Source organism: Gallinula chloropus (genome assembly GCF_964237585.1).
Source record: "Gallinula chloropus genome assembly, chromosome: 9".
Lineage (NCBI taxonomy): Eukaryota > Metazoa > Chordata > Aves > Gruiformes > Rallidae > Gallinula > Gallinula chloropus.
This window is the reverse complement of record NC_140094.1, coordinates 16,324,375-16,349,210: the sequence shown is the minus strand read 5'-3', so window position 1 is coordinate 16,349,210 and position 24,836 is coordinate 16,324,375. Positions and strand designations below refer to the sequence as shown.

The 24,836-nt window shown below is 37.0% G+C and overlaps 1 protein-coding gene across 2 annotated transcripts in view; it reads right to left on the bottom strand.

The window, feature by feature from the left end:
• MEF2A (myocyte enhancer factor 2A) overlaps positions 1 to 24,320 on the bottom strand; it is a 54,318-nt gene extending 29,998 nt beyond the window's left edge. For both annotated transcript variants that reach the window (XM_084268343.1, XM_084268342.1), the window contains exons 1-2: positions 24,143 to 24,320; positions 18,813 to 19,016 (exon numbers count right to left, since the gene is read on the bottom strand). In XM_084268343.1, coding sequence (XP_084124469.1) covers positions 18,813 to 19,016; positions 24,143 to 24,196 — 258 coding nt within the window. In that variant the 5' untranslated portion in view covers positions 24,197 to 24,320. The remainder of the gene's footprint in view (positions 1 to 18,812; positions 19,017 to 24,142) is intronic.
• Positions 24,321 to 24,836: the final 516 nt, after the last annotated feature.

The window sequence follows — 24,836 nt, the reverse complement described above, 5'->3', positions numbered from 1 at the left end:
AAGCAGGATTTTTCCTGCACTTCTGTCATCCCATATTAGAACAAGAGCTGCAAAAAATTATAAAAAGAAATTACATAATTCCTCTCCAAGATGACTTAAGTTTGCTAAATATACTTTTTTTCAGACTCCTTTAGTCTAAATTTGATGCAACAGTTCTATTGGTCTACTTCCTGTTTTCTGATGGAGAACTAACATCCCCTAGAATAAAACCCAAAACCTTGTCTACAATATAAGCATTACAAATAAGAAAGGATGTGAAACTACAGGTCTCATGATCAAATGTTAAAAGATACTTGTATTCCTTGTCGTTTTTCACTTTCCTCCTATTACACAATCAGAAATCTTTCTTTGCAAGTTCTTGTTTATAACAACCCGAGATATGAAATGCTACATACAGAAAAGTCTTTAATGTTTTTTAAAAAGGTTTCAAAGAGAAAGCAATACAGATTTTTAAACAGGTACAGATCAGAACATAAGGCAGCAGTATGAATATACAGGCATGAGGGGATTTGTGTGCTTTCCTATGGTGAGAAATTTTCTACATTCTATGAAATCTCCATGCTGACATTCTCAACACCGTAAAGAAATTGCATCTGTTTTCCTACAGCAGCTATTTCTCCATAGCACACTGACTTTCTGATTAAAAGAAACATTTTAGACTATAGCACTGATCAGGATTTTTTTCTTGAAGCGCTATCTACTAATTACTAATGCAATAAAAAGCCCACAAGATTCTCTCACTATTCAAGTCCATGCAAAATACTGCCTATTTCTACTTCAGTTTTAAAGCGCTACTTGAAAATTCAATTACACCGCCTGAAATTCTTTAATATCACAGGTCACCATAAGCTGTAATTCCTTCTCAAGTTTCTTGGCTTGCTGCACATATCCCACACAGTATCTGGAACTCCCACAAAAATGTAATCACTAAATCAGCATATGGGGAAAACAGGTGTAGGTTCCTCCAGCACCTGTCACAGCACTGATCTTGCTCCCCTAACCAATCAGCTGGACACGTATAGGGACTTGGCCATACAAGGGCCGGCTGTTCAGCCTCTCAAGGTCGGAGCCTGTTATCCCTCTCCCAGCCCTTCCTAACAAGTCAGCTTACCAGTCTTCTACACTTTGATATCAGTAGGGAAAATGTTAACACTGTGTAATCTGGATTACACTTAACCCCTGCAACCCACAGGATTCTGTAAATAGAATCCAAACGTATCTTTACACAGTGCTCAGCATCAACACGCATACGCAGTGCCCAAGACACAATTAGAAGCTGCATCTAGATACTATAAAGATAGATCTTGCAAGAAATACACATACTGTCTATTTCACCTCCTTTGATAAAGATGTTTGAGCAAGCTTAAGTATTGCAGCATTCATTAATTCCCCTTTCAATATTCTAAAACAATCAAATGAGAGCTTTTAAGCATAATGCTGCTAATTTGTCTTCCCGGATCTGATTGAGAATTGTACTCAAAAGTTCTAATATAAAGGAAGAGATTTAGTTAAATATAAAAATGCATCCTTCCTCTTGGCAACCAGTTATTTTCGGTTTTGATAACAATGGGGTTAACTCTGCTTTGACTCATGAGGAAGGAAAATGCCTCAGTATCTCCCGCTTCAGATTCTGGAAACCTTCACTCCAGATGGGGTTCCTGTCATTGTGGAAGGATTTAAGCCACAGTTCACTGTTACAGATAATAAGTCTGGGTCCGATATCCAAAGCTCTGTCTCCTTATCACTTAAAGCATGAACTGCCACTTTGAGGACCTAACCATAAAAAGACTGCCAACTTTATCACTGCCCAGTAACATAATAGTAAAACATTTCTGCTCCGTGGCTCGTACTAACAAGTGGAATGCTGTGATCTGTTCACAGGGCCAGGCGAGGCCTACGCGAGACAGCCCAGCCTCAGCTTTCTCACAGGCTGCACAGAGAGACGCGATAACAGGCCCTCGCACAAGGGAAAACAAGGCAGGCCACGGCCAGTGGGAATTGCTCTGCTGGGGACACAGGAAAGCCACACTCCATAAACAAGTAATGACTCCAGCCCTGAGATTCTCTATCGCTAAAATTTGTTATTGCTCCAATTAATGTAAATAACTCACCCTCCTTGAGCTATTTCCAAGACAGTATCACATGGAGACTGAAATTTTATTAACTCTGAAGATAAGAGAGGGGTGAGAAAAAAAAGCAGCATATAGTGAGGCCAAGTAATATTTGTGGAACATGGAGAGTTTCATTTCCCTGCTGTGATACACAAGTTTGTTTAGAATAAAAGCAGAATTCTTGCAGTGGAGAACATAAGTCTTCTTACTACAAGAGGGAAAAAGAACATTAAATTTCAAGGTTTGCTACTGAACACTTACTGCAGTTACCTTCTGGTGTTAAGTCTTATTTTCCAGATCATCTAAAGGAGCGTGTAACATTTTGAGTTAACCTGTAGTACTTTCCACTTCCTCTAAGACTTACCCCAAATCACTGGAAATTGTTCCAACATGTTTGCCAACACACTGATATTGTGCAGCTTTGATATGAGACTGGACTAGCTAATCTGCTGAAGGAGAAGTACTGCTTTTTTGTCAGAAAATAATGCAAGGAACCAAGGCAGGTGTGAAATCTATTGTTTGCTTGATTCTCTAGAAAAAAATAGTTGTGTGAAATACAACGCTGCTATACAAGTGTTCCACACAGCTGTGGTCATCCTGATATTGCAGAACCACCCAGAAGTTTTAAAATACTTTTGGTTCACTGTGGAAAACTGAAATGTGCCAGTATTACAACTATTCGTTTAATATTGGTTTATTGAATTTAATTTTTTTTTCATGCCAGAGTTTTAGAAAAGTGCTGTATGGAAGTGGCTGGACTAGCTATGACAGGTTTAAATATTACATTTAAGCACATGGCAGAAGAGCCCCAATATTTTCCCAAACCTCCCCACACATATGCAAAGCACTTTTTAATTGCACTGCATTTTGCTAATTTAAGAAGCATGCCTTGGCAAGAAGCATCTAAGGAACACAAGATGTGCTTCTTGCAAAACAAAAATTAGTTTCTCTCTATAATTCAACATGAATTTTGCTGAAGCCAATAATGCAGATACCAAAGAGCAGAAAAATAAAGATATCTGTTGTATGATCCATGAGGAAGCAAAGATGTTATTCAACCATCACAGTGTAATTCTCTTAGCGTAAGCTTCCTTCCACAAAATCCAACAGAGAAACATGAAATGCAGGAGCTTATGCCTGCTGAGACTCCACAGCATGGTATCAAGTCACTACCTTCTCCAAGGCTTGTTCCAGCCAAGCTGTGCACAGCTTCTCACACAAACTTACACTGGCTCAATGTACCAGTCATCAGCAGTTCTGGAAATCAGAACCTCTGAACTAATAAACACAGATTACTGCTACCAGAGGTGAAGTTAACTGACAACCCCCAAATGTCCTCCTCCCCATGAAAGATCCTAGTTTTTATATCTGACTCTGAAAGGACACATTGCTAACTGTTAAAAAAAAACATAATGACCATGCTTTGTGCTCTGATTCAGTGAGTGTGGTTAAAGACAAGACTTCTGATATTAGACCAGGCTCCTTACCAGCTCTAGCAGAACCAGAGAGAACTTAAGGTTATGCTCACTGTCACCTCAGGAAGTAATATTTTTCTGCCTTGAAGCAAAGTAGGGTGACCTCATATGTAAAAAGTGTTATGAAGTGCAAAAAAGCATTAGTTCATTCAAAATATTTTCAGTGTTGTGTTTCTTGTAATATTACACAAAAAGGAAATGGTTGCTGCTATCAATGCTACTATGTATCATGTTAACAGCTCTATTTTTGTACTTACTATTGGAGCTGGCCAAACAGGATTTTTGTTGGTGTTTGATCCCAAACTATGAGGAAAAACATCTCCAAAATTTGACTAAGATTGAAACAAAAAGTGTTTTCCCTTGGAAAAGGCCAACCTTTCACTGAAACCCAGCAGCTGTTGCAGTGAGAGCATGGCCAAAGCTGTGAAGCAGCACAAATTTGGAGTAATTAAACTAAAAAAAAAATAAAATTAAGTATTCCTCAGGCCTAAAGTAATGGAAAGTAGTATTGCCAGACATTCCTGTTACTCCAGTAGGCACGTACACCATGGGTATCAAAAGGATAAGCAATTGAGCAGTCTACTGATACTCTAGCAAACTGCCATGCAATAGTGGAGAGGGAGAGAAGACCACTACCTCTTGCACCAAATGCCAAAGGCCCCTCACCCATAAATGCAGCCACTGAGCACTCTCAAAGCTCCGTGCAGCAAGGACAGACCTGAGCATCACTCTGACATCTGTGATACAAATAACGGTATCGCTGAGGCAAGAGATGAAGTTGACACCTCACATGAATCAGACAGAAAAAGTCAGCACTGTCAACCTAGGCTGCAACAGTGTCTATCCTGTCAATGTTCAGGATCAGTCTCCTGTTGCATCTTTACAGACAATTAGAGAAATCCAAGATCCATGTTTTAAGGTAACCACTGCTAGGTTTGTTTTCAGTTTTAGCAGGAATAAACTAGTTCACCCATGTGTCAGCTGAGCACCACAGTTACAAAGGAGGCAGAAGGAATGGCCTGTGCTTTCTGGCAAGCAGCAAACTACTGCCCCAGTCATCACTGATAAGCGCATCCTACATAAAAGCCAGAGATTCTGAGAAGTTCACAAAATGAAGGACAGATACAGTTGTCACACCATCAGACTCCCACCCAGTTTTCGTTCTTGTTATGTGAAACATCAGTGAAAAAAAAAAAGAGGGCATATTCCTTTAATGCAGTTCAGCTCCCTTCCCACAGCAGAGAGACTTCAGCTGGCAACAACAACTGCACGTCTCACTGCAGACTTTACATATAGAAAAGTCATGCTGAAAGCATGACAACTGCTTTATTATTTGCTTCCTGTTACGTACAGTTGCCAAGAAGCTGAGCCTAAAACCAGGATGGATTTTTCTTTTATAACCCATTTCACCTTCATTACCCTGAACAATACTACGGTGTATGACCCTTTACATGAAATAATTTCTTCCCTATTTATATATAAAACATATCCAAGGAACACTTTTAGTCACTGAAAGCTATTTATAGCTTTTAAACTTCCTGCAGGTCAGTTTGGCTTCAGAAGTATCACTATTTCTATTTCTTTTGTCAGAAGTTAACAAGGTTGTGCAAACTCAGAGCTTCACCCTGCAGTGTTGGGTGTACCAATTTCACCACTGTCTACCAGACAAGCAGGATTGAATCTTAAGTCCACCATACACATCAAAAGTGAACACTCAGAAGAAAAAATAATCCGTAATTCAACTCAGTAATGGTATTTTGTGTGTGAAGCTCATCAACATTATTTCTGTAGGCTTTAACTTCCTCCTTCGTAGTTAGACACACCGTGCAGTTTCATGTAATGTTTACAAAATGCCTAAGTTTTCCTTGGGCTCTATTAATATTTTCAACTTGAACCACTGAAGCATCTGCAAATTTCATCATGAAGCTGTTTTCCTTTCCTTTGAATTGGGAGGCTACTTAAGTTTAGCCCTAATACTATTCCCTTTAGTACCCCCGACACATTTTCAATTGCCTTTTGCTATGCTGTTAGAATTTCACATTCTCATTATAGCCACAAATACATGTATCTCAAAACAGCACAGTAAAGCAGAGTGTTGCCCAGCTTTCAAAACTTCAGTGAAATGCAGAAGAGGTCAAATTAGATTATGACAGACATTTCCATGAGATAAGCAATTTGGAGAGCTTAACTGCTTAAAGAACAAGGTCTCACCAATCTTTCTGGTAGGCTCCACAGCCAAAATAATGTACACTAAGTAAAATCTGAAAAGCTGACATACTTTTTTAGCTCACTTATTATTTTTCATACTTGTGCTCAGTTAGTATTGGTATTGTAACAGGAAAAATTTTCAAATGTAAATAATTAATATTGTGCATAAATATCTAAACAGACAAAATTCTGAGTACAGTACTTAGAATCTGTTCCAATGATTATATTACTTGGTCAAACAATGTAATCTATATAGGGGGTGAAAGGGTCTTTAGGCTTAATTACTTATTTCAGGGTTTGGGGTTTTTATAAAATAATAATTACAAGCATGCCTAGCAACAGGCCTTAAAATATAAGGGACGGCCCTTTAAGCAACACGCTGCTATGTGCAGTTTTAGACAAAGGCATTCATCAATTACAGATGAAAAATGTCCATGATTTGAAATTTTATCAGTGTCCCTGTTATATACCACTCTAAGAAAAGACAGAGTCTTGTTTCAAATGTTGGAGCACTTCCAGTATCTGGCAAGTTTTAACATGCATCCCTGGCTTGCCAAACATGAAAGCTAGCTGTCAAATTCCTCTAAGATATGATAAAGATGGCACTCAGGATTCAAACTCTCATTTATATAAAATAACACATACAAAAGGTTTTTAGACCTGATATGGTACAAAGCTCAAATTCTAACTTGAGGTAACTTTGCAGTGAAACGTTGTTTTAAACAGATAAGCCACAAGCATTTAGGAAAGAATAACCATCATATTGGCTACAAAATCCACTTTTCACCCCCAGAATATTACACAATCGACTAGAAGATATATGAAGAGAAGCTCCTTCCTTACATTTGTGATTTCAGAGAAATACTATCTGTAAACTGTGGACTGGTAAGCAGTTGCTGACCTACAAACAAGCTAGATCGCTCATCCCTAAACGGACTTCTTGAGACCTGAAGCGATTAGTGATCCATTAGCAGTGCTAATACCATTTCCACAGTGAAAGCTAAGCCAAGCTCTCAAAGTCTGATGTTTGATGCATTTGTCTTCATTTCACTTTCTATACAACTTACTAGATTATTAAATTTTATACTGTTGAGCAGGTTTTCATTTTACCTGCTTTATAGAAAGTACCAGCAACTAGGTTTTTCCATTACAGAATACTAAATTGCCAGTCTAAGTCGATCTTACTCCATCTTTTTAATAAAACAAAAGACAAAGTAGATCTATGTTCATCTTCAGGAAGCAGAAAATATTCTGTAGCATATAAATTAAATATATTTTATAGTCCTTTCAGGGAACACAGTCTGCAACAAACAAAATTAATGGTAAAACCTAGCCAAGAGCAGTTCTATGTCAGAATGTTCAAAGATATAAGTACTTCTTCTAATCCTTACTCAAGTGACAACATAGATATGTACATGCACATCTTCCCATATATACCTCTTCACATACTTGCAATGGTTAAAGTATAAATCAGTAACAGCAGTAGCTGACTGACTGCTTCCTTTCAGCAACAGTATATTGCAGATAAGCCATATGGAACATGAAAAGTTTCCAAGTGTAGCAACCCATCTGCATAATATCCTTCATAATCTTTTAGAAGTTTGCCAAGAAAAAATTTCTAAACTCTGATTACAATTCAGTGATATAAAAAGAATGGCTTTCTTTTGATCTACCTGCCTATGCATTAACATTGAATTATTTCAAACATTTCTCGTCCTGAATTTCTCCTTACAGCTTGAAAATTTGAAAGAATAACAGAAACTATTTCAAAATCTTACTACTGCAGATAGCTTCATATTATCAAAATGGTAGTTACAACACAAATAGCAACTATTCCCAAAGAAATGTTTAGGGGAATCTAAGGATTTATAAAATTATTAAAACACCATTGACATGTAAAGATTATGGGAACTGGCTACATTATCAGAACAAGTTTTAATTACCTTTAATACTGGTATAGAAGTGCCATTTCGTTTCAACTGAACAGTTGTCCTACTGTATAGGCAAACAGTAGGTGCACTTTTAAATAGGGGTTGTGTGGGTGTGCAAACATTATCCCAGTTCATAACATCATGGCAGAATATTTACCAAAGAAACCCAAAAATAAGCAAGTTAACTAAGACAACTGAAAGCAGGTACTTGAAAACAGCCACTGAGATAAGTACATACTACAGGAAGCAGCAAGTCTCTCCAGAAATAAAAGTAGGGTACGAGCAGATACATCTCTCTTTTTACTGAATTAAAATAATTAGAATGTAGGACTTCAAGACACAAAGCTGTAATAAGTATGTCACAACTCATGTTTTGAATACTGAACTTCTCAGTTATGTGTCAAAGGAATATACTTAATATGTTTTTCCTTGCATAACCTTCACTTAGTCTGAATAATTCAAAAGCCAAAGCATCTCTTTGAAGACTGTCCTTACCTAACCTGAAAAGGGGCTGGGAAATCAAAGGAGGGACCTAGAAAGGTAAAAACTATATGGTAATCAGGGACAGTGAAATATGACTAAGCTTTAATCTATCGTGTAATTCATGTTTGATATTGGATAAAGACTGGCTCTGGCATGCCTGATTTTTTAACAAAAGTCACTCTACTCAGCAAGTACTGAATGGTAAGTTAATGCCAAAAAGAACAGGGCTTTAAGCAGCATTGGTGTGTTACAGTTAGAAGAGTTTCAGGGGGACGACACACAAGAGCTGTGAACTAAAACCACATTCACAACATCCCCAATGAATCTGAGAGTTTTTATTTTAAAACATATTATTCATTTCTTATTCCAGGTAATTAATACTTCAAATAAAACATCGTTTAAAAATTCACACTGATGGCCAATTCCACTAACTTAACTAGCATTCCATAATCTACACTATAAATTGCAGGCATGTAAGGTCCCACATGAAATATTACATCACTGATATGACATTAACAAGAGGTAATAACTATCACTGGTAAGTCACAGAGACATTAAGACTTCACGGGTATTGATTTTTAAGCATTATCAAGAACAAGAATTATATTATATGCTATACTAAGGGCTGTTAGGAGCTTCACAGGTCTGTACCGCAAGAACTACCATCAGAAACACTGTATTTATTCAGCTACTATGCAAAACACACCAGGCAAAAGGATCAACATTAAGTCCTTTGTTCAGATGAGTGTTGAGAAGGTTGCTGCCTAGATGGGCCACATCACTTTGACTAAGACACTGGCAATGAACAAACCACAATCTCCATCCTACGATCAGAAGAATCTCATCACACCCACATAAACCTGTTACACAACCGTGCAGTTTCATGACAGGATGAAGATCTGGGTGATTTTTTTATTGGAGGCTAGAGGTGCAGAAGCACCACCTGAAGGCCCAAACATTGAGATTATTCAAAAGCGAAGTGTTAAAACCTTTTCAACAGAAACACAGCAAGTGAACATGCTGAGGTCCAAAAGGCCTCAAAGGAGTGAAACATCCTACACGTGACCATCTCCCTCCTTTTTCACAGTTTATGCTGAAACACTGGTTGATGAACAGCAACCATTAAGAAGCTAGCACCTGTGCTGTCCCTTCTGCAAGATAGTTAATCCTTGGCAGATCGGCAATGTTGACACCTGAATACACTACCAAACCCAAAAGCTGGGGTTACATTAACTCTCCACTGAAATCAAGAGGCTCACCAGAAAGGACAACTATTTGTATTACTGTAGTTCCAGGAGATTCATTGTTCTAGAATCTGTTTTTTCCATGCACTGCTTGTGTAAATTCACTCTACTCTTAATTCCCAGACACCAGTTCACGCTTTGAAATGGTGAAGTAAAAAAAATATATACATTAACTGTCAGTACAGAATTTCAAAAGCACCAAGTTCTGCAGCAGCACAAGGACTGCAGAATACATGAGACCAGCACAGCTTGAAGAACTTGTTAATACAAGTAAGCAATTAAGTCTTTGTGTGACTGCCTGCATGAACTCCAGCATTAATAAGCAGTGAGCTGTTACAGATTTTCTTGGAGTTGATTTCAATCCTACTTAGCACAACGTCTTCGGAAACGGATCTTCAATATCTTTCCCAAGCAGTGGGTGTGAGAACTGGCCTGTGTGTCTGCCCTATAAATTCCCAAACCAAAAACATTCTCCAAATACACTGCAGAATCAGTTGCACAAACATCACTTGCACAGCTGGGAAAAAGAGAAGAATTCATAACAGAGAAGAATCACTGCTGACTGGCAGCACACATTAAATACTAAAAACAGTGTCCAAAGAATGAGAGGCGTATGTAATTCACTAAGAAAAGAAGCGATATGAAATATTAAAGAAACCCTGCTTCCATTAAGTTTTGATTCTTTGGAATGTGTTACCCAAGTCTATTCTACAAACAAACAGATAAGCATGCAGCCTTAATCACCCTTTGCTTTTAAAGGAAGATGGCAAATAAGAGATATAGGATGTAGTAATCACTCAAAGAAACCCTCATGGACCAAAAAACTCATGGATGCAGGATAGATCCTTAGAGAATCTCTAAAAACACTCCTAGTAATTCCACTTGAAAGTGTTAACTTTATTATACAAATGTCAAAGAACACTTGACACATTTTAGCTTTCTACAGTTCAAAGTTTATACTCTAATAAATATTTGTCAGGAAAGGTGGAATAATTATGTTAATAGTATCTGCTAATTTGCAATATGAACCAAAGTCAAGGGCCATTTTCTTAGGAAACACATGAGAAAGACTTACAGTAACTATCATCTGAGGGGGGGAATGTGTGGGGGGAAGGACAGATTCCACCCAATGGCAAACTACAGTGGAAGGCCTCATTCAAAACCACAATTAAGATTTCTGCACTAAAGTGAGCAAAAGCAGAATTTATTTTTATTCCAACCTCATCCTAGCAAGTGACATGTACATTGTGAAAACAAGTTTTGCTCTTACTACTTCGGGCTGTTGAATATTCTCATTTACTACATCTAGATAACTCCACTCTGCCAACAAAAGCATACAGAAAAAAAACAAAAAAACACACCACCACAACACACAAAACCTGAAAGTATTCAAATCCAAAATATTAATTTTGTTCATTAGCATTGCTATTCCTCTCTTTAATAGTTATTATGTCTAGAATTCAGTGAGACAATTCTAAAATTCTTACATCATCCAAACTGAAATATTAACAACTTATGTTACCATTAGAAACCGAGGAATCAACATTCAGATAGCACTACTTTCCCTTTAGATAGTCTGCACTTTACAGTCACAGTAACAGGGTTATACCCCGGACTGGTAGGGCAGGACACTGAAGAGTCATGCCCATAAGTCATGCCTGCCACATTCAGAACTGTTCTAAGAACAGGAACACACCTCTGGAAACAATGAGGTGTATCTTGTAGCTACATATACAGATTGTGATGGGAACAGAATCAAGCCATGCTTTAAATGGTTATCTGTGCCCAGTAAAAGTTTTATTAAATTAACATTGTTATTTTAGGTTTCATGTGAAATTCAGGAAAAATGTTAACAGTGTTTGACAGGAAGAGAAAGGAAAAGATGACAGAGTTTACTGTATTAGTTACACTTTCTCATCAGAGAAATTTAAGAAAGTGCTGAAAGAGGGGAAGAAATGATCTGTCACAAAGAGAATTTTAAACACTGGCCAAGCATCTAGCTCACAGGACAATTAACCTCTTCATTAAGACAAGTAGATCCAAAGTCTGACAGATTACAGTGAGGAAAAGAAAGATTTAGGTATTTTCATTTTACTAGTGATATTTGGACCCATAATATCATTAATTTCCCTTTAAAAAGAGATAATTTTAAGGAAAAATATGCTATTATAACCAACTTAAAACTCTTGGTGTGTCTCCTACGTGAAATACAAAGTTACCCTGGTTCTTAAAATACATCCACATCCACTATCAGTAGGGCTGCTTCTGCAGAGTTTTCAGTGGGCAGGTACTATACAAAAGTCCTCTACCAGCATTTGAAATAGATTTAAGATTCTGGTCGACACAGCAGCACAGCTTCCTGAAGAGCCATCTGATCCAAATTGAGATTCTACTCATGTGGAGCCAAGTACGCTGTCATTCATCAAGTGATTAGACATTTCTGCTGGTTTATTTAAAAAAAAAAAAAAAGGGGGGGGGGGGGGGGAGAACATCACAGCTAATTCAATTTCTATATAATCTCACTAGTATAACTGGTGTAAAACTATTGTAGGACTTCAGAGAGCAATCCAAACTGGAACTACATAAAACAACTACTGGCAATAACCATTATTAGCAAGAGACTTCAGAAATTATATATAAAGATGCATTCTAGACAAACTTCACATACTTTTATATATATATATATAAACAACATTAAGTAGGAGCAAAAACTAGCACTGTCAGCTTACAGCCACCAACAATCTGTAATTAAGAGACAGAGAGCATTATAAGTATTAACTGTCCTGCTCAGCACAAAATACACAGGTGTCATCTGTCACTGCATTCAGAATCAATATTTGTTACCCTGACCAAGTTCTAAACTTAAGGACGCTGTCTCTTCCTGAAGCCTCAGTGGGAAATAAATCCCCAAAGCGTAACCTGTTTGCCAGTCAGGTTTATAGTAAACACTTCTGCTAGGGAAAAACCCTTGATTCAAGCTAGTGCACATATACACAACAGGTATATTTTTATATGTTTCTGATGAATCATAGTCCAGATGACTTTTGTTTTTAATGCATTCTTTCTCCTCTTAAGATAAGCCAAAAGTGATACATAAATCCTCCTCAATCACCTCCTTAAAATGTCTCAAAGGCATTTGTGTGCACCATCTCAAATTATTTGAAATGTTACATGCAGTATAATTACATTTACATAATCATTTAGCAAATCAAGTCCAATAATGCCTACATTTTCTCAGCATCATGATCAGATTACAAAGTAATTTCTTTGCTTCACTGAAACCACTTTCAAGCTTTCCTCCTTCTAAATACATACCAGTTATTTTCACAGTGTGGCCCATGACCATTTGGAAACCAAAGCAAGTGGTCCAAGCAACAAAACCACATAATACTACTCATAGGGCTCATCCATATTTTTCTATCAACCCAAAGCTTTTTTGTTTTTTCCTCCACACCCCCAAGCATAGCCCACTTCTGGCAACCCCCCATCTATCCAATATGAAGGAATGCAAAACAACATTACCTCATCAGCACTGTTAACCTTACCACAGTCTCACGTGTGTGCACCTAACCAACAACATGCATGGTCTCACCTCTCAGGACTATATCAGTTCCATAAAGCTATGTTGATATTCATGTAAATACGGAGATTTCAGTCATCTACAGAAAGCATCATTTTTCATTTTCAACTGAAGCTTGTTGTAGAGTCTTGCTTCCCTCTTAAAAATATCTTTAAAAATTTAACATGTAACTTCTCTTACGAGACATTTCACAGAAATGGATCACATCCTTCAAAAAAGGGTAATTTCCACCATCTTTTTACCTTTGAAGAGCAAAATTTGGAATCCCAAATGGCTTGTGAAATTAATCTCTAGATTGGACATACCAGATATCCACCAAAGAAGGAAACAGGATCAAGTAACTGTATGTGCCTCATCTAACTTGAGGTACAATTCCCAAATTGAGATACAATTCCCAAAGCCTCAATTTCATATGAAGTTCACCAAAACTTTTAAAAAAAGCTATGTACCAATTCAAGTGCTGCCAAAATACTGCAACTACTGTACTGTGTGACACATCAATAATTCAAAATACATGTTGGTAATCCATAGCCTGGAAAAGAAGCAATGATGGGGAGGTGGAGAAAACTGGATAAATAACAAAACCAAAAAGCTTTTGGTTTATAAACACAGTGTTTCAACACCAACTTTTCTGTTTATGCTCCTCACACTGTTACACTTGTCTCTTGGCATATGCTCCATCTGGCTGTGGAGATGCATCTGCTTCTTTATGCTGCAGGCTCTACATGTGCAGATGAGCTCTACATGCTTACTCAGAGCTACGATCTGACAATTGCATCTCAATGCTATATATGTCTATGACTAAAGAACAGGCATTGCTCCTATAACAGCTCTTGCTTAAAATTTGAAAAGGCAGAGAAAGAGAGTGCCCATTTGATATTTAATCCAAGATGATGCAGTGAATACAACTTCTGAGAGATTAAATTGGCTTCCTTACGCTACTCTAAGTAGCAGCAGGTACATTCACCTGCTTTCGTTCTTTTTTCTGTCAAAAAGATGACATGACCACTATCAAACCAAGCCATCAGGAACATTACTTCCTACTAGAGATAGCATTTCCCACTTCAAGAAATCGAATACTAACATCCAAATCACCAAGAAACAATTATGATTATACCAAGACAGTCTTTTCACATGGGTATGTTTACAGCAATTGCATGATATATAATTTATTATTTAAAAATACTTTTTTGTTCTAATTTTTATTATGAATTATTGCATCCGACAGCTGTCAACATCTGGGGCACAACCTAAGCCTTACACAGCAACTTTTATTATACTGAAAACAGCATCAAACTACACAGGACAGAAGTGGCTCATTAACTGATACCTATCAAAAATTCTCAGGGTCACAGATGCCAACGACCAAAAAAAGGTCACGAATCAAATCACCTCAGTTTGATGAGGAGATACGATGGAACACAAACAGACCACCCACAGCCAAACGTATGTTAAAGATACCATGTTTTGCTGTATTGCTCAAGGAACAAAGCATGGAAAAGATATTCAGTGGAGCTAAACAAGCAAGAACAACCCATCTTCAGCCCTCATCTTCCATAAAAAGCGAGGCTGGGAACAACTGAACAACTGCTGCTTTCTGAGCTCCTCTTGAGGGACAGAAGGGCCCAACATGGAAGTGTTACCCTGAAGAGAATCTGTGATAATCTTAACACCCCCTACACTAAAGAAGATTGAGTGGAAGGTGCCTGTTCATTTCCCTCTTTTCCTTTGGATCAAAAATGATGAACAGTCAAGGTCTCAAATTGTCTTTTATATATTAAAACATTCTGTCGACCATATGGGAACAGAATCCTGATAAACCCTGAAATTCTTCCCATTTTACTGTACAGAAATACTCTACTCTTCAGGATAAATAATTACTTGCCAAGAATAATGCATTACAGCAGCAAGTCCATGAACATTAAAGTATCAAATGCCTTAACACCTACAGCAAGTCCTCCCAAATTGTAGACAGAATTTCAATGTAACAATCCTCAACTGTGCCATTACATCTTTGTACAACAAAATACTTGATCTGAGTATTTCAAGAATTCAAAGCAGATTTCTTTTTTTTCAATATTCCTCTATGGTCCATCTAACCTGACAACTTAGGTTTCAAAATTGTGGAAAAAGGTTATTTTGGAGTTTCAACAGAAGGTTCATTTTTTCCTTTCATGAGGCTTAAAGGAAACATTACACTCACCATCTCCTGAGTAAATGCCTTGTACTAAAAAGGTCAGGAGATCAGCAATCATGAGCAAAGTTTTGCTGTCCTCACTAACATCAGCTGTACCCACCTTCCACATTTTAATCTAAAAACCACATTAGGCTAATTGTACCTGATCCTGATAAGCAAGGAAGCTTTTTCACAGACCTATAATGTTCTGAAGATTTTAAGTGTGTTAATCCAGTTTTCCCTATTGACCTCTTTTTTCCAATGCTGTAAAACAGATTCAAACAGCAGGAAAGTTGAAGATTACAGAGGTTGAATTCCAGCTCACAAATGCCACACAAGCTATCCTTTAAAATTAGTTACAGGTCATCTGTTACAAGATCTTCTCCCTTAATTGTAAAAGTAGCAAATGGCAGATAATGGGCCATCCCCAAGTATACTGCTGTTAGAAAACTTCACTTACATTAAAACCACATTCTGTAGCTTCCAATTTCAGCTATTCAGAAGTCTGTGATTCTGCCAAGATGATTGAAAAACCATATTCCTGACAACCATATCAGTTACAAGTTATCAAGTAGCTATGAAAAAGTAAAATTATGAAAACAAAAGCCTGTGGTAAGAAATTGATAAAGCAGCCAACAATGTATAGATAGGTAGACTGTTTAGAAATTGAATAAAGAGGAGGTACACAAGGAAATACTACAAATTAAAAGTGGGGCAAATAAAAATACATGAAGGACAAAAAAAGAGAAAAGACTAGGTAGAGGACAGCAACAGAGCATTTGTATCTACAGTAACACGTGCAGTGAAAGACATAAGGGCATGTATCAAAAAAATTCTAGCACTCATTTAAGACGCCAGTGCTCTCCCTCCTACTATGTTTTCACACAAATGTTCCAGCAGCAACAGAGGATACCAAGCTCTGGGCATATAAAAGCAAATCTGATGCCAAAATTGAACAGGAGGCAACTATATGGGGAAGATGTCTCATCCATTTCACTTAATCATTTACAACATTACCATCTACCCAGAACTGAAATTAAGTAACAGTAGATTTCTTTCTTCCCTTGTAACAGTTTCTGAGCTGTGTAGAATTAAGTTTCTTCCTAGCACAGACGAAAAACCACAAAAACTTCTGTCATGCATACTGGGAACACAGTGGGTCAAGACTAGTTTCACAGTGAGCCTACATCACAATAAATACCATCTGTCATATCGAAGGGGGCAAGTGAATTACTAAACTGTTAAATAAGATATATACATCAGCTATAAATCCATAGAATGAAATTTACTTAGTCTAAGAGGGGGTGGGGGGGTTGGGAGTTTCATTGTCATTTTTATTTGTTAAAATAGTATTTCTATATGTTTCCCACCTATGCTGTACCTGTCATTGCATCTGCTCAAAAAAACACATCGTATTCTCCATTGAACCAATTCAGCTCTGCTGTAAAGCAAAAAAGTAGATAGTTTTCCACTGAAAAGGAATGTTTTCCTAAACCAAAGACATTATTTACTTAGAGTGGGAAACAAACCATTCATGAATGATATCTCTTAATTGCTAAAGAACAATATCTAATAGACTACAAAGTCACTATACAGACAAAGCAAATCTGAAATGCACTCAGTTCTAAAGAAGGAAGCTGCAGAGCTCTCTGAAATACTGTACACAATTTTTTCCTAGAATCCAACCAAAAGGAAACATCACTCTACCTTTCACATGCTGAGCCTGCATCCTACCAATTTAACTTTCCCATCCAGAACAGCCATAAACTTAAAGAACGTATTTCCCCCACAAAAATGTATACACTCCCCTCTCTGGCTAAATAACTTTTTCCTAAGAAAGAAAAAAAAAAAACCAAAAAAACCCACCCCCTGCATTTCAATCAGACTACAGACCACATGCTGCTAATCTGAAGTGACTGAGACATGCACTTCTAAATTATATTATGTTTGAAAAATGAGAGTAAAGTCCCAGATACTACACTAGTAGCATATAGTAAACCTACAGAAGAAAATCAGAATTAATCTGCCCGCGAGTCTCTGCGTGTTCCCCCAGAACAGAAGTGATACATGCACTTGGGTACCAACTGCACTTAAAGTGGTTGCCAGGGTCAAATGCTTGACACCAGTTTAAGCACTCCACCACCACCAAAAAAACCAACAAAACCAACCCCCAAACTACAGGCAATCTTGCAAAGAAATTATTTTGGAAGAGATTCTTAGTCCTCTTGATGTGAAGAGTCACTATTACCACAAGTCCTAACACAAAGGGGCTTTAGATGCCAAATAAAAATCAGCCTGGCTCACGGACTTGCTCACATCCCTATCTCAGATTCACATCTGTCACAATCAAAAGCTCATCTTGAAAGAATTAGGTTTTCCCTTCCTCTACAACGGCCATCCTTTATTTATACTAATCTGGTGACTAAGTAATACTCCTTCAACTCTTCAAAGCTTGTATTATCCCTCTCATTAGTATTCAACGCTGAAGACAGAAGTTCAGGAGGTTTTCTTTCTGATCATAAAAGACAGTTGACAAATTAGCAGAGAATTTTCTTAGGAAGAAGTATAAGGCATTTCTCTATTTCTCAGTCTTGTCAATCTCATCTTTGCTTAAAAAATTATTTACAAGATCAGCTAGTATCCTCCCTGTACTCTGTGATCCCCTTGGCAATAGGCTCTTCAGCTATATAAGGCTAATCACCATTCTTAAATCGTTCCTAAAAAGCAAGGCCTTTGTTCAGAAGACAACTTCAGAATTTAAATTAAACACTTAAGACAGCCACCTGTTTTGGTCTATTTACAGGACTACTGGAGACATGACTTATCTGAGATGCAGTTACATCACATAAAGGCTCCGATTGCCAAGAAAATCCTTGATTTCTACTGCACCTAATTTAGAAATTATGTACTGGGAAGAGTTTCTATTTAAAGCACGAGCATAATAAAAGTAGATGAAACCAATACCTTTGAGTAAATATATTCATGCTATTCTACTACTGCAGAAACTGCAGTCATTCTACTGCTATGTTTTAACTGACATACAGAGTGACTAGCCAACAAATTCAATTCAGATCATTTGCTCCACAGACTGACTTTTTTTTGGTCAGTTGGGTTTTTTTGGGGGGTGGGTTTTTATTTGTTTTCAGTTTTTTGGCTGAACAAGGGGCCACATAGTCTGTGGCTGATTTGATCTGTGGGCACCATTTGACTGGAAAAAGGAGCCAATCATAATTGTCTGTCAGGCTGAGGGCATTCTGTGGGCCTTATTCTCCAACCAATTGATTTTTTGCATTAAAGCCTTGAACACCTTCCCCCTCCGTCCCCCAGAAAAACAACCACCTTTCACACCTCTATTTCCATTGCCAAATGTGGTTGAACGCAAATGTGTTTCCTAGAAACTGGCAGGGGGTGGAGGGCAGATGGGAGAACAACATGGTTGAAAAGACAATTCATTGCCTTAGAGAAACCAGACTAAAAGCAGCTGTTAACTTGAAAACTTTACCATAAAATTTAATTCAATACATTTGTTTAAAGTATCTTAAAGTCCGCTATGTATGAAGTATTAAGGAGATAAGAAAACTGATGTGTCTTTTCAAATTGTTACCTCAACGATATCTGAGTTGGTTCTGCTTTCATGGGGCTCGTTGTATTCTGTGTATTTAAGTAGAACTTTGTCCATATCAGTGCTGGCATACTGAAAGAGTTTGTTAGAGCTGTTAAAAATGATGAGTGCTATTTCACAGTCACAGAGTACACTCAACTCGTATGCCTTCTTCATTAATCCAAACTTCCTCTTTGTAAAGGTGACCTAGAGAAAAAAGAATAATGGTATTTTTTTTAAACACAGGACAAGGGTTTGAATGACTATAACAACCAAGTATTTAAAGAATATACCAGCTGAGCGTACACTATTCATTCCTTCTTAACAAGCAATATAACTGAACGCGTGTCCCAGTTTAAAAGAACTGCCTGTCATAATTAGGTGTTACTTTTAGGGCCAATGCTAAGCTAAAGCTTAACTTATGCTAGGCCAAGTTAAGCAATCACACTCCCCTCCCCTCCCAACTCTTCCACTGGTATATAACTACCAAGGAGAGTTAAAAGTCTGTGGGATCCTTTAGCCTTATTTCCTTCTATTCAACCAACACTGACTTACCACATACCACAATATTTTCTTCTGTGATAATTAGTTATGCTGTAAGCAGTTTACAAATTACTCACAACCCTAATTCTAATAAAATTGAAGAAAACAGCAATACCAATGGAAGCAACACCATTGCTATGTAATGTGATTTCTAATTATGCAGAGCTAAGAAATATGCTTATTTTGTTGCTATTAAACCACCTAATCATATTTAATCATATACTTAAGCTGTTTAGCCCCACTTGGGAACATCATGAAACAATCATTCTGTCCAATTAGAGCTGTTACAGGGGAAATAAATCCATTACAGACCATCACAAAGGAACATTTGCCCATCAGGGAAGGAGAAAGACATTTAGTTATACAAATAATAAATTATTTTAAGACCTTTTAAAAAAATTATTCCTTTCACAAGATTTCAGTTAGAGAACGTAAGAGCACCAATGTATTTGACATCAAGTTGAATCAAACACAGGTCTGATGCTACGGCCAGCTTTACTTAAAGGACAATATTTTCACTAAACATCCTCAAGTGTGTCAAAAAAGGCACTTTATCTACAACTATCAAGATAGACTTTTTAAATGAAGATGCTATTTTTGGACGTAGCCTTTCAATCTGAGCTCGTGTTGAATGGAACATCCCTGTCTATGGCCATATTCACACCCCTATATTGCAGTACAATGTGTGCATCTCTGATGGGTGAGTGACCTGCATTCCCTACATGTTCAACAGACAAGAATACTTTTGCAGGATAGGAATGAAGTACAACATGAGAAACTATCAAACCAGTTTTAGGTGTTTTTATAGTTAAACCAACATCAGTTACCTAGATGCATATCAAGTTTCTGAAAGATGGATGGGGAAATTTTGTGCATACACAGCTCAAAGCATTTTTTCTAGAGATGAGCCTCTCATGCTTACAATTTAACACTACCCATAATATAAAATACACACCAACCTTTCCACCAAAGTCTCAGAGGGATGCAGACATATACTAACAGCATTATATACATAGCATGCTGACAATAACCAAATTATTAAAACAGTATGTGCATACTTTCCTCTTGCACCATAAATGTTCCAAAGATACTGTGGACCCAAGATTTCCCTCCAGCTATAAAACAGAATCCATGTCCACAAAAAAGTAGCCAAAAATCAAAAAACTGTTTTAGTATGTGCTCCCTCGCCCTAAAAAACACACTGTGCCTGTCATTTTTGAAAACCTGGATTGTTAACATTTAGCCACAGTAGGCTAAAGAGGAATAAACTGAAGAGGTAATAAACAGAAGGCCTAGAAAGATAAGAACATTGAATGCCAGGCATGTTACAAAAACTCCAGTTCCACACAGCTCCTCTGCAGTGTTTGTAACTTAGAAACTTAGGGTTTAAAAACCACTAATCACAGAGCCTCTTGTGAGGCTTGAATAATCTGTGTGCAGATGAGAAGTGAGTACTTACCATAACTTCTTAATTCACCCCTTTTAAAGTACATTTTGGTGAGAAGCTCCATTAAGAGGCAATTTTATGTAAGAGTGCTGTAACACTTGAGATTCAACTAGGGTAAGCAGATCTTTTTATCTACTTATTAACAATTACAATACATTAGTGAGACAAGACACCAAAAAATATGACAGACTAACGCCTCTTCTGCTAACATTTTATTTCCAGTTATGAATTCAGTAAGTTGACCAAGTTCCACCGTTGGTTTTACCAAGCTATACTTTTCCCAAATGCCAGTGGAAATTTTACTATCCATATATAATACAGCTTCTTTTTAAAACCGGATCTTCTGTAAGTATCCTAACAGTCCTGTCATTTTACACATGCCTTCTTTCAGAACACCTGGGATTTATTTATCCTACCTTGGATGGGACACTAAGTATTACTTTGTCTGGATTCCTGTGTGGATTTGGGGAAACTAAATGAAAAGTCTGAAGGCTTAGATCCATTGCAGACCTGTATAACCCTGGGAAAGGGATCTTAATTTCTCTACTGAAAATGGGATTTTTTTTCCTTGCCTCTTGTAAATCTATTTTACTTGTTCGATCTCAACTAGCATCAATTTCTCACTTTGTGTTTGGACAGTGCTTAGCATAAACCCCACTATGACACCAGTCCAAGCCTTACTTGATTACATAGATTACTAGGCACAGAATTTTCATTTAAAAACACAGAAAGCAGAACATTAGTTCTGCACATTTATTCTTTTTCTCCCCTCTTTCTGTTTAGGGCCACACTAAAAACAATAATATGTATCTTTATTGCAGGCCAACAGCCTCCACAGCACAATTCTAATACTGCTTAGTAAAACAGGGCAAGGAGGAGAGAGCAAAGGAAGCAAGATTGAGCTCCTTTGATATCTAATTTACTGTACTTTATTCTCTACAGCTTAATGAAGATAAATGTCCTACAGCTCATTCAAGCAGATAAGACTGCTTAATTAATAATACAATGACAGTCTCATGACAATTATAATCCCGCGGAGTAATGGTCTATATATGCTGTTTGGAGCTCACATACAATACCATCAGAAATAAGATGCTTCTGTGAAAACAATGTATTTTATTCCCACATTAATTATATGAATTTGCTCTGCAGGAAAAACTATCCCATTCTACTAATTCTCACACAAAAACCTAAACATGAATATACTGCATCATATGCAGGTTCGGAAGGGTCCTACTAACCAGCCGTAGAAAAATTAACAGACAAGTGGACTATACTCTCCATTTTGACACATCGAACCCTAAATGCCCTCCTGACCTGGGTCAATGCAAAAAAAATTCAGAAGTAAATTAATGCCTAATAAATATTTTGTGCAGCAGGGCATTTTACCATGTTAAAACTCTCTATGCTAGCTACCAGAAATACAAGACAGCATTGGGTTAGAGAACATCATTGACACAATTACTAAACTTGGCTCCATTAATAAAAGCTATTTAGTCTCTTTAAAACCTTTTAAAAACAACGATGTAGTACGCTATCATCTCTGAGTTTACACAGAAAAAGGATAAGGCAAGCCATTTTTAAGTTAGAGCTTCTTCCTAGTCACTAGAAAGTGCCTAAAAGCACTAACCAAAATCAGCCAGGACCAAATTTTAGAATTCAATCCCCATATTCTGCTTTAGTCACAACAATGGTACTAGAGGGTTAAAATTTGATACAAATACACTAATTCTCCTTCTCTTCATTGTTCCAACCTGAACAATAATGGAGACATGGAAAAAACATACTCTCCTGAAGAAAAACCCACAAAACCCAAAAACACTAACCACACCAAAGTCAGGGTATAGTACAATATTTTTATGTCAAGTAGAACAAAACCAAGGTTGTCCAACTTACTCCAAATCAATTAAACAACAAGGGAGTGGGATCAATTTCTACTTCTTCTATGTGCCTGAAGTTGCAGAGCAAGGTCTGAAAGAACTGAAGTTAACTCATCTACTTTTACTACGTGTACTTAAGACATTTATCTGCATCAAGCGTACAATCACTGTGTGATTAAAGCTGTTCAAACACAATACTTGGCTTTCTCCCAAAGTTCAATATTACTTTGCTTGCTATATATAGTCTTCTTAGAGTTTACATTGCTTTAAAGTGATACAGGGAGAAAAACAATCTTCATTTCACAAATAAAACAATAGCCTCTGAGCTGGTATGTCAGCAGCAAGATAATCTCATGGAATTCTGACACTACCCCAACACCAAGTCGGTGCTTTGAAGAACTTAAAAGCAAATCAAATTATGGGAAGAGCAATAGAGAACAAACACCTGCACACTACTATGTAAGTCCATGTTTTGTATGCATTTTGATTTCTGTGCAGTTTTTGGTCCCTTTGCCACCAAATATAGTGTGGCAATACTCAAAGAACTTTAGGGAAAAGTATCGATAATGGTCACACAAAACCTCAATAACTAGCAGAATCATGACTAAGCATAAAAGAAAAAGGTGTTTCTTGAAACAACAGGTAATGGACCTATCAGAAATCTTAGCCAAAAAATGTTGTAAATGCTACAGCTTTAGAAGGGCTCAGAGGATGACTGAACAAGTTCACTGGCAGGGGGTGAGGAAAACAAAAAAAACCACCCTAAAAAATCCATTAATGGTTACTAAATATACGGAAACCACATCCAGCTCAGGAAATCCCTGAGCTAAGAATAGTTAGAAGCTGGAAGAGGATTAGAGTAGAACAACATGTGTGTCTCTGTTCTACACTTATTTGCTTATGACCATCAATGGACAAAAGATACTGGTCTAGCAGCATTTTTAGTCTGGCCCACTATGACTCTTCTTAAAGAACCTAAATAATTTCTACAGTACTTTTCCTTAAAAATAGTAGCTTCCAGATAACCCATTATACATACCATTATTCAATTAAAATTTTATTTCCTATCTCATGTAGCAATTTAGCAAGTTAGGAAGAAATACTGCTTCTGCTTTTGGTACTTTTCAAGTTCATAGGACACCTCTGTATCAAGGCAAGATCAGCAAAGTAAGCATTTTTCCCTAAAACAGTGCACTTTTAAATGACTTTCTGAAAACTGTTGTGGTAAACAGCTCTTATAAGGAATTTAAATCAATGCTTTTAGTTTTATTTATAGTAGTAATTGATAGTACTTATAAATAATTTTTCTTGAGTTGTAAAACCATTGAGACATATTTCTTACTTCTATTCTGTACATACATGAAGACAAAACTGAGCTTAAGAAGAGTGAATTAGGATGAATACACTCAATATCTTTATTCAAGATTACTGTGAACTTGTTCATGCAGACTCTTGTTTCTCACCTGTCTGTTCCGTTCATCCATTATCCTTGTGATCTGTATTTTCTTTCTCCCCATTTTCAGCCTCTTCTTTCTTTTACTTTACAATCCAGAAATACACTAATCCAAGAAATGTCAATCTTCAGTATTCTAACACATGATACAGTTTTCTTTTACTTTGTCTTCAGCTTGAGAAGAGGTTTCTACTTCTTATAAGCCCCTAAAAAAATAAAATTTTGGATAAAAATTATTTCTAAATTACTAAAAAGAAACCATCAAACAGTTTTATGACCGTAAAACATGTGCATACGCAAAATAACGCCAGTGAATATTTAAGCATTTCCATTAGTAAAATATTATACTACATACTTTTGTTCTAATTAAAGTAACTCCTATTCATTTGCTAAATTCTACCTAAAACCTACAAATTTAAATTTATAAATGATTTCATGCACTTTCAATTGTATGCCTTGAAAGCCTGCAGTTGTCAAAAGGGGTGGTGGCTCATCACTCTACGTTTTAAGCCTTGAGTTATCTGAGGTTTCAAAAATCTACCCACAAAGTTTTGGTAAACTCCATTCATTATTTTACAAAACCTTAAAGAGAAACTGCTTTGTGTTTCCTGTTTGTCTCGTGATCATCATGACAACGAAACAAAGCCAGGACAACATGAAGCTTCTGTTCCTAAACTACGTCTCATTTTGTAAGGCAGTATTTG